The 10,337-nt window shown below is 42.1% G+C and overlaps 1 protein-coding gene across 1 annotated transcript in view; it reads right to left on the bottom strand.

Annotated features, from left to right (window-relative positions):
• Positions 1 to 921: 921 nt before the first annotated feature.
• The window catches only part of AQP9 (aquaporin 9), a 44,266-nt gene continuing 34,850 nt past the window's right edge, over positions 922 to 10,337 (bottom strand). The window contains exons 5-6 of the mRNA XM_058541687.1: positions 7,660 to 7,877; positions 922 to 2,868 (exon numbers count right to left, since the gene is read on the bottom strand). Of these exons, the coding sequence (XP_058397670.1) occupies positions 2,694 to 2,868; positions 7,660 to 7,877 (393 nt within the window). The 3' untranslated portion in view covers positions 922 to 2,693. The remainder of the gene's footprint in view (positions 2,869 to 7,659; positions 7,878 to 10,337) is intronic.

Genomic DNA, 10,337 nt, shown 5'->3' with positions numbered 1-10,337 from the left:
AGATCATTCAACCTCACAGACCTTCTCTTGGATAAGAACAGGACAGAGGCAAACCCACTTATAAACTGGGGGTGGGGAGGACTTGAGCGTGAGCACCTGGAACAAGAGGAATTTTTTCCATTTTAAAAAACCTTCCTGGGGTTGATTTCCATAAGTGTACATTTCCTCTTCCTAATCCTAGTTGTTAATCACCAAGTAATGTTTAATGAGCACCTGCATGGATCATAGATTCCACAATTCAACCTGAAAACTCAAATTTGGGGTTGCCTCTGCCTCTAATAATTATGAGTCACCCCCCCAGGGTCTGCTCCTGACTTGTTTGGGATCTCTGTTGCTGGCAGAACTTGAATCAGGGCAGTGGATTTCAATGTCTTCTGTTACTCCTCTCCTCACCTTTTCTCGAACCTAGGGTCTCTCAACCTCTGCACTATTGACACTTTGTGCTGAATAATTTTGTATTGCGGGGAACCTGTCTTGTGAGTGGTAGGATGTTTAGCGGCATCCCTGACTTCTATCCACTAGATGCCAGTAACACTCCTTCCCCAGTTGTGACAACCAAAAATGTCTCCAGACGTTGTCAAATGTCCCCTTGCAAGGGTGGTGCATGGGAGAAGGAAGGGAGCAAACTTGCCTCCTGTTGAGAACCACTGCTCTCTAACCCATGAAGATCCCCAAACTGAGAATCCTATCAGGAATTATCTGGCCACCAGAAGACATGGTTCTCAAAGAAACCTTAGACCCAAGTGATTTAACCAAGTCAGTGTTCTCAACCCTGGCTTCACATTAGAATCATCCAGATATTTACAAATCACTAACTGGGCATAAGTGTTTTATAAAAGCTCCCCAGGAGATCTCGGTTTGTAGACAGGCTAGACAACCTCTGAACTAAGTGTACTCAGCAGTCTTAGTATTCATAAAAACTAAAGCAAAACCCACCCAATTTTATTTCAAACAGGAAATATCCAGGTAGTTTCAGAGCAAGAAAACAATTCCATATGTTGGTAGAAAATAGAACATAGGCCACTGGAAACAGTTCATATTTGCTTTTTGTTGTTCTGTTATCGTCACAAAGCAGTTGGGAAATGGAACGCCTCGGGGATGCTGCGCTTTTTCACAGTTTGGCTGGAGGTGCATCACTCCATGTAGAGCAATTTTTCTGGTGTTTGTAACTCACAGAGATGCTTTTGACCAAAGTGTTATCCATTAGAGAACTTCACAGGCAAGAGCCTGACCAAGCGGAAAGTCCTCAAATGGAATGTTTGGGATTGGCAGGGGAGGAAGATCAAGACTTAGCAAGACCAAACGTGGGTTAGGAAGGGAGGCCATTGATAATATTTTCAGCAGTTGAAGAATATGATCAAATCACTACCTCTTTTCTTTGTTAATGCTTCAGTAACAGCGGGAGTAAAACCAGACAATGAAGGTCTTTATATCTTAGGATCCAGGAGAATTATGTCCAGAAGGTGTACATGTTCTGGCAGCTGCCAATCCCACTTCTTCTGGCCAGCCAGGAAGGGCTGGCCAAGATTCTCAGCCAGTTATTGATCTTCTGGAAGTTGTAGAATGCATTAGACGATGTTCAACTTTCCATGTGACCTTAGGCAACTCAGTTAACTTCCCTGAGATTTTGTTTCCTTATTTGAGAAATGGGCAGCATGGTATTTACTTCAGACAGTCACTATGAGGATTAAATTAGATAATATGTGTGAAAGTGCTTTGTGAATTATAAAGCCCAATAGGTATATTATCTTTCCAGGGACTTTCCATCCTGAAGATTATACTACACCAGGAGCCAATGGCTTTTAGTTCTGGCATCTAAGGCGTGTATAGAATAATGGATGAGTGTAGCCATGGACTTAACTTGTCAAATGTCTGTCCTCAAGTGGGCAATTAGGAAAATACATTTGAGCTAAAAATACAGAGTGATGTATATTTCATGACTGAGGTTATGATTGTATATTAGGTTATTATATACTAAAGACCAGGAAATTAATTGATGCTCTCTAAAATGCAAAGAGCAGGAGATTAGTCTGATAAATGGTTTCCATTAAAAAAATTCCATTTGGTTTCCCAAATTTATCTTGTCTCCTGAGGTTTCTGAGTGCCACAATGTCCTTCTCCTGAGCTGCATTCTACTGCTCTCTATATCCTTAGGTTTGTAGAACATCAAATTTATACAAAAACAGAGGCATAATATAACTAGAGAGTTAACCCATTGTCTCCCTAATTCATGGATATGTAACTGAAACCACTGTTTTGTCTTCCAGTTTAGTTTTGGTTGATACTCAGAATGTAATCTTTGTGAGTATTGAAAAAAAAAAAAGGCTTTTGGTGATACTATTTCATACAGGTGATGCAGCTGAGACCATCCAAATAAGTCCTTGGTCAAGGTTCCGAGTTATTAGTGCTTGCCTGGTGATAAGGATTCCCACCAAAAGATGAAATAAACAGGGCAGGAGAGAAGGTTGTTTCAGGGGACAGGCAGTCAGTGCTGTTCTAGGGGGAAGCTGGTAGAGAAGAGGTCAGTGTTTTCAGATCTTCACTCAGATGCTTTTCCAAATAGGTGTCCCACTTGGCTGGCAGAGAAAATTGGATAGATCCTCCCCAGTCTTGTGAAAACACAGACACCTGGATGCCACCTTCCTGAAGAGAACACCAGCTCAGCCCGTTGTAAACCCAGAACTGAGCATGCACTACATTATCACGTTAAGCTCGTATTTCTCTGGTTTGGCCTCAGATTGTTCTGCCTCGAAGTCTGTGTCAGGGTCCGGGTGGTGGATTTCAATGACAAGAATATAGATGAGGCCTCCAATGGCAGCACCAACCAGAGGGCCCACCACAGGAATCCACCAGAAGTTATTTCCAGCCCTGAAATCAAACAAGAAATTAGTGATATACCGCTTGGCTTTCCTTCTGGTATTACTGCTAATTATTCACTAACCAGCTTGTCTTTCTCATGCTCCTGGCTCCCTTTTAACTCAGCAAGAACTAAATATAAGGGCACTCACTGTAGCTTGGCAACCGTCATCCTAGATTTTCCAGTATACCTGATTTCAGCTGATCTATTCCATTGTCTTATTAGTACTTGTGAGAGAATATGTCCCATTTATTTTCCTTTCAGCCAATATAGTCCCTGAACCCCTGGTCAAAATTGAGGGCATCTAGGGAAAGTTCAGGTCAAATATTCAGGAATTGCCTTTCCCTCATCCTGAAATAATGAGTCCTGGGCATTATGAATGGAGAGGAGATGTGGAGAGACTCCTGGACATCATTATTCTATAAGGGCAATCATAAAATAAACAATGAGGAAATGTTTGTCAATGAATGAACGAATTAAAAAAACTCAAAGGTGGTTTTATGAATTACTAAATATAATTTAATTCAGTGCTTATTTTTTGAGGTTACAGATTAAAGTTACTCTATGATAAGGCTTTTGTGCCATGATTCTTTCTCTCTCCAGAAATCTTCAGTATCAATACATTATATTAAAGGCATAATTCCTGGAGAAAGCAGGTGCCCTTGTGAATTGTCACCAATCTTTTTCTGGAGACGGGAAATCCATTTAAATAACTCTATAGAAAGGACCATGAATGCTCAGAAGCAAGAAAAACTATACAGTATACTGTTTAAGGATATATAAATTTGAGATAAAATTTTAAAAGCAGGAGAATGATGAACAAAAAAATTTAGGATAACGCGGAGGAGGCAGAGGAATCCGAAGGAGCGCACAGATACGCGAGGATTTCACAGTGTTGTATCGGGGAAGGATGCCTGGCTGTTCTTTTTATCGTTATGCTTAATAACTACACATATGTTCCATGGGTCCTTTTGTTTGTATCAAATTTTGATTAGAAAGGATAATAAAGGAAATAAGCACAAAACAAGATGCCTGTCCTAGAATTCGTGAGACCTAGTTCTTATCTCAGCACTGTCTAGAAGGTCTTTGGGCAAGTGTGCCCATCCCTGAGCTTCGTGCTTCCATCTGCGCGGTGGTGCCTTCCACCTGGGTCATCCAAGCACTGCCTTAGATCAGAAATCTTAGATCGTAAATGTAGGCTCCGGGGAAGAGCGCTGAGATTGAGCACAGCAGCCACCAGATGTCACTCTTACTGCATGGGAGAGAGGTCGCTGCACACTGCTGTTCTCACAGCGCCCTTTCCCACGCCCCCAAATCCAGATGGACTTTTCGATGAGAGGTACATGGGCTTTAAAGAACTAGGAGCCTTCTCTTCAGGTAAATACATGAAGCAAGTATAAGCCGCGTTATTTGGTCCATAACTTCCTTTCCTCCGTCTCTGTGTTATGGCGAATCTCTCACTGTCATTTAACAGATTAGGATCCAAGATATGTCCTCCAGCACACGTCCTCCTTTCCTGGCTGGACTTTCTTCCTTTTATCAGAGCTGAATGCCTTGTGCCAGAGATGTGTCATAAATGGAGGAGCTCAGATATGGTTCCCTGCCTGGCTCAGTCTCACGTGTGCACAGGGTCATTTGCACGCTATAATTTTGAGGTTGCCAAGAAAATGTCTGTGTCCATTGCTTAAGGTACCATCATCAGAGATTCATTCCTTTGGATAAACTATTTAAAAAATTAACAACATCTCTGAGATCTTTCATCCATTCAGTCATTAACACCTTAATGTGAATTAGTGGAGAGAACTTGCATAGGAAACATTCTATATTGAAGGGAAAAGCAAGAGTCAGGCAGGGGCCATTGACTCTTGCCCTTGTCAGACCCTCTGGTACCCACTCCCCCAGTCATCCTCAATGCCTGCCATACAGGGGCAAGTGAGGATCCAAGAATAAGGTAGTCTTGGTTTTATCAGAGATCTTGGCTGTGGATCCAAGCTAGGGTAACTACTGAGATGCTTACCTTGGACAGCAAACACTGATAGGATGGGACACTCTAGGGACACTTTGGAGACCTATCACCCCTCAAAGGTTTTCTTGGGAACTTTCTGTGTGAAGATTACCAGCCAGCCTATCTCTTACCTAACTGGTTTCTGCCCCTTCTACTCTCTCCCTTTTAATCCATTTTATGCAATGATGTCAGGTTAATTTTCCTAAATTGAGGTTGTAAACATGTCAAATTTCTGCCCTAAATCCTTTGCTGTTCCCCATCACTTCTAGAACAGGGAGCATCAAAAACCCAAAATTTTCGTTCTGGGAGTCTAGGTCCTCTATGATCTGACAACAGTTGCCCTTTCCAAACTTCTTCATGCGCCCTTCCAGCTGGACTAGACCACTTGTTATTTTAACAATCGGTCTTCATATACAAGATCCTCTCTGCTTGAAATAACCTCTTTGTTCCCTGTTTAAGTATGTCAAAATGCTATAAAATGGCCCTACTTCCACCCCCATCATTCCTAAATTTGGAAACCTTCTCTCAATTTCTGGAGTTAATCAGTCAAATTTCTTTAATGGCACTTGACAGCTTCAACCTTGTGTAGAAGCCTGTGTTAACCCCTCTGAAATAGAACTTAAATAAAAGAGTGAAGGGCAGCAACTGGGTCTTATCATCTTTAGCACAGGGCCTTGAATGAGAGATCAGGTAGCTGTGTGGATGAATAAATGAATGCATGAAGGGAAAAGACTCTTGATGCTAAACAAGGGACATGGAGCTCAGAGTTTGGCATTAGGTTACCCCAGCATTCTCCCACAGACATGGTCTCCCACCATATACTTAACAAAGCAAAGAGAGAATAAGCAAGAACTCTACCTGTTTTAGAACCACCATGACTCTTAGAGCTTTGGGTGAACCACCAAGATGGGCTCAAAGGCAGACCAGATCACCTTGAGGCATCTTTGTTCTAGGGGTCTGTGTGAAGCTAACAGAGGTGACCTGGTGGCGGAGGCAGTGGTCTCCTAGAGTGAAGCTCAGGAAGATGGGATTAAAGGAAACTCATGGGCTAATTCTAGCCTCTGGGAAGAATGAGATCTTTCGGACATATGTTTTTGATTCTCCATTGGAAGACTACAAAGAATCCTTCGTAGTTGGTGACATTTTGTTCAATCTTTTCATGTTCTAGTGGTGATCATTCTGGAACAGAGCTCCCCAACCGTGCACTCTTAACATTTTTGGCCAAATAATTCTTTGTTGTGGGGATCTGTCCTGGGTACTGTAGGATGCTTAGCAGTATCCCTGACTTTTACCCACTAGATGCCAGTAACAACTTCTGCCTCCACCCTCCCCAGTTGTGACAACCAAAAATGCCTCCAGACAAATGTCCCTGGGGACAAAATTGCCTCTAGTTGAGAGACACTGCTCTAGAAAATTCATTGTATTGCTAGTTTCTTAAAGATAGGGAATGTTGCTTGATCTTCTTTGTATCCTCATCTCCTAGGACATGTCTGGCACATAGCACTTACCCATTCTTTGATTCAGTAACTTTTATTGGGACTTTCTGTGTGCCAAGCCCCATTCTACTCATGGTGGATACAACAGTGAAAAGCTGTCAAGGTCCCCATCCTCATGATGCTTACACTCTAGGGCTTTCAATGCTGTCTGTAATCTGAGTGGTGTCAGTTATTTTAATAGTTTGTTATTCTTACTGGTGAAAGCAATGCAAACTCTTCCTTAAATAAGTCATCACATGTGTCTGACTATACGTGCTGATCAGCATTTAGGGACACTCAAGTCTTTTGTTCTCACAGCAAACATTAAAATTTGCTCACATATGTTTTTCCTACTTCTCTTTCTCCACGTTAGAGCCCTGTGAGTTCCCTTCTGGGATGCAGGAATGGATGCAGTGAATGGATGGGACGGGCCACTGTGACTTTATGAGGAGAACATGGGAAGGAAATAATGGGCAAAGTTTGTCCTGGGAGCTTGGTACCAACTTGGTACCAACTTGGTACCAAGTTGGCATATTTCCTCAGCACATTCTGAGGTAGAAAGCATGGGGTCTTGCCATTTCCTGTGCACAGACTGTCTTTTATATCTGTTCTGCCAGGAATCTCTTACTCATACCTCAAGACCCAAGCCAGCTCTCACTTCTTTGGTGGTGCCTTCTCTGACTTCCCCAGGCAGAGCTAGACACTCCCGTGTCTGTGTTCCCTCAGCACTTTGTTTTAGGGGTTGCTAGATCACTTATTACATTGCTCAAGGCTAGTGTCTTAGCTGAGTTTGAAATTGCCTTACGTAGCACAGTGACTATAGTATAGACAATACTCAATGAAGATCTGTTGAATAGTGAATGAATGAATGAAGCATAACTAGCCTGGTTCACTAGAAAGAGCCCTGTAGTAGTATCAGATGTAAATTCCAGTCTTAACTTTGTCATAAAGTGAACCTGTAGACAAGTTATACAACTAAAATATTCACATAAAACCATATACCAACTGAGGAATTATTATTATTATATAGGACAGGCCTATCCCTTTTGAGTTTACCTAGAGCCTCTGTCTCTTTGTCTCTCTCTCTTTCACTGTCTTTCTGTATCTGTGTCTGTCTCTCTATTTCTTCATCTTTCCCTCTCTCGTACACACCCCCTGCCCTAAATCACCAATCACCAGTGAAAAGTTTCACGCTGATGACCAGAGTATGCACTTCACCTCCATCCTCCCACCTGAACTCTCCTGGATCTCCAAGTCAAAGCACAGCTCTCCCTGATAAGGCGCAGAATGAATCTTTCTCTCCTCCCACCGTTGTTACTTACGTGAAGACCTCAAACCCCCATCCTGCCAAAGCAGTGAAAAATCTGGGACCCAGGTCTCGAGCCGGGTTCATGGCACAGCCACTGTTCAGTCCCAAAGAGGAAGCAATGACGACAATCAGGAGGCCGATGACAATGGGCTCTAGGCCTTTGGGGACTCGCATGTTTCTGGAGTCAAAAATGGCGAAGATGATCATGAGGAGGAACATGGTGGCCACTACCTGGGGAGGGAGAAAATGTGCAAGGGGTTAGCTGATAGTCTGCCCACTTGCCCACCTCAGAATTCACTCCTTCTCGTTAAAACAAACCTAGTAATAACTAACATACACTGGGTGAGGACACTGTGCCAGGCACTCTTCTTATCACAGCAATCCTAGACGTGGTGCTAATAGCACCCTCCTTTACAGATTAGTTACCTACCCAAGGCCACACACACAGTCAGTGGCAGGCAGGTATGGACCCAGAGGGTTCAGCTCTGGAGACTGGTAGCTTGACTATGCTGTCCTGCTAGCTACTACCCAGTTAAACAGAAAGGCAAGCTGCAGGCTGGAGAAATGAATCAAAGGGCTCATTCAAATTGGCGAGAAAAGCAATGTCAGACATCAACAGATAAACAGCCAAAGGAAACAAACTGAAAATTCATAAAAGAAAAATAGAATTAAGAAACAAATAATTGAGAAAAACTGATTTGTAATGAAAAAATGCAAACAATACCAAAGTTAGGGAAATGATACCAGTTCTCTCAGGCTTTTCTAGCAGAACTAAACACATACCACACTTCCGAAAGGAAATTCAGCAGTAATTTATCAATATGCATTAAAAAAAAAAAACACATAAAGTAATTTATTCAATTTGACCCAGCTGGATATTTGAGAACCATTCCATCGAAATAATCTAAAATATGGAAAAATCATAAAACAAACGTGTTCACTTATGAATTATTTATAGTCCTGAAGATCTGGAAGCCACTTAAGTACACATCAATAGAGAAATGGCTAACTAAATTATGGAGTGCCCATTTTATAGGCTATTATATGGCATTAAAACAATAAAAAAGCTATGGGGTCACATTTAAAAGTGCTTATGATATTAAGTGAAAAATTATATGTGCATTATATTTTACATGTAAGCACACACGTAAAAGAAAAAGTGTAAGAGAATATACACATAATGATAACAGGTATTCTGAAGTGGTGGGTTATAGCTGGTGTTTTCCCCACTCTCTATTTTCTAAACATTCCAAACTATTATTTTACTTTAACAGCTAAATGACAGCTACTATTCACTGAAAACTGACTATGTACCAGGTTCTTCACAGGATTTTTCTCATTAGGACTTCATAACAATTTGTGAGATAAGTCGCATTATTATTGTAGGTTTACAGGTGAGGAAATCTGAGTAGAAAGAGGTTAAGAAACTTGCCCAAGGGCACACAGCCCATAAGCAGAAGAGTCAGAATGAGAACCAGGCAACTTCATCATTTCATCTGCTTTCCAAAATGATAAGACAGAAAGAATTTGTATTCAAAGAGAGGTGTTCTCCCAAGACCTCTTTTCTCTGAAAAGCCTTTCCCCACCCTCCCAGGCAGAGTAGAAGCTTCCTTCTCTGGGCTTCCATTGCATTCTGACTTGGCTTCTATCACAGCCCTTAGCACCCTGTAAGACAGTGATCTGTTTACTTGTCAGATTAAGCACCAGCCCTGAACTCCTTGAAGAAGGAACAGCATGGAGTTTACCTGGCTCAGCAGATGCCAATAAATATTTACCAGCTGAAACAATGATTGTTTATTAATTACATTATGGAATATGCTTGGACAATATTTAGAGCTAAACAATTTAGTGATCTTGAGATAAGGTGACCCAGAAATATGGCTGTGGTGGTCAAGAGTTCTGTTGGGTGTCCACTGACTGATAATTGCCACTTTCCAAGACTCCCCTGAAAGCCTAAAGAATACAGAGCCTTCAGGAATTGCTAATGGTTGGAGCACCAGGGTTTTCTAACATTTATTTTCTCTACTTAGCTACGTATAATAACTGGCTTAAAACCATGGTCTTTAGAGAAACAGCAACCCACTTTGAGATAAGCACACAGTGAGGAGAGCTGAGGAGATGATATGTGGATGAACATCAGGCAAGACATGCTAACCCTCAGTGAGGTTGAACCTTCACTGACCAGAAGACCGAGCAATTTCCTTGTGACTGAGACACCTGGTGAAACATCCTGAGAATAGGAATTGGGAGAACATGTAAAATTCTACAAGATTCCATTAGAAGAACAAAGTTGGGAGGAAGGGAGAAAGAGAAGGAGGGAGAAAGGGCTGACCAAAGGTAGAAAAATGACTATTTGTTGACTGACTACTATGCGCTGGGGATTTTATTGCCATGGTGTATTACTCAGGTATTATTGATGCCATTTATCAGAAGACTGAACTGAGGTTTCAGAAGATTCTGAGTAACTTGTGCAAGGGCAAATGCATGGGAAGAGTCAGGGCTGGGACCAGGCTCCTGGAACACGGCAGAATTCTAAGGCAGGCTCGTGCCATTCTCTTGCCCTTGGAGTGACCCTGTGTCAGGGATGTCCTGGGGCCTGCTAATTATCTGGAGGGGAAAGAAGGAGAAGAGCATTGCTCCAGGACTTAGTGGAGAAGGGCTGTCTCTGGCAGAAAGTATATGGGGCTGGAG

The sequence above is a fragment of the Diceros bicornis genome, chromosome 5 (genome assembly GCF_020826845.1).
Source record: "Diceros bicornis minor isolate mBicDic1 chromosome 5, mDicBic1.mat.cur, whole genome shotgun sequence".
In the NCBI taxonomy this organism is placed as follows: Eukaryota; Metazoa; Chordata; class Mammalia; order Perissodactyla; family Rhinocerotidae; genus Diceros; species Diceros bicornis.
The sequence above is the reverse complement of the archived record's forward strand: the minus strand, read 5'-3'. Positions and strand labels throughout refer to the sequence as shown.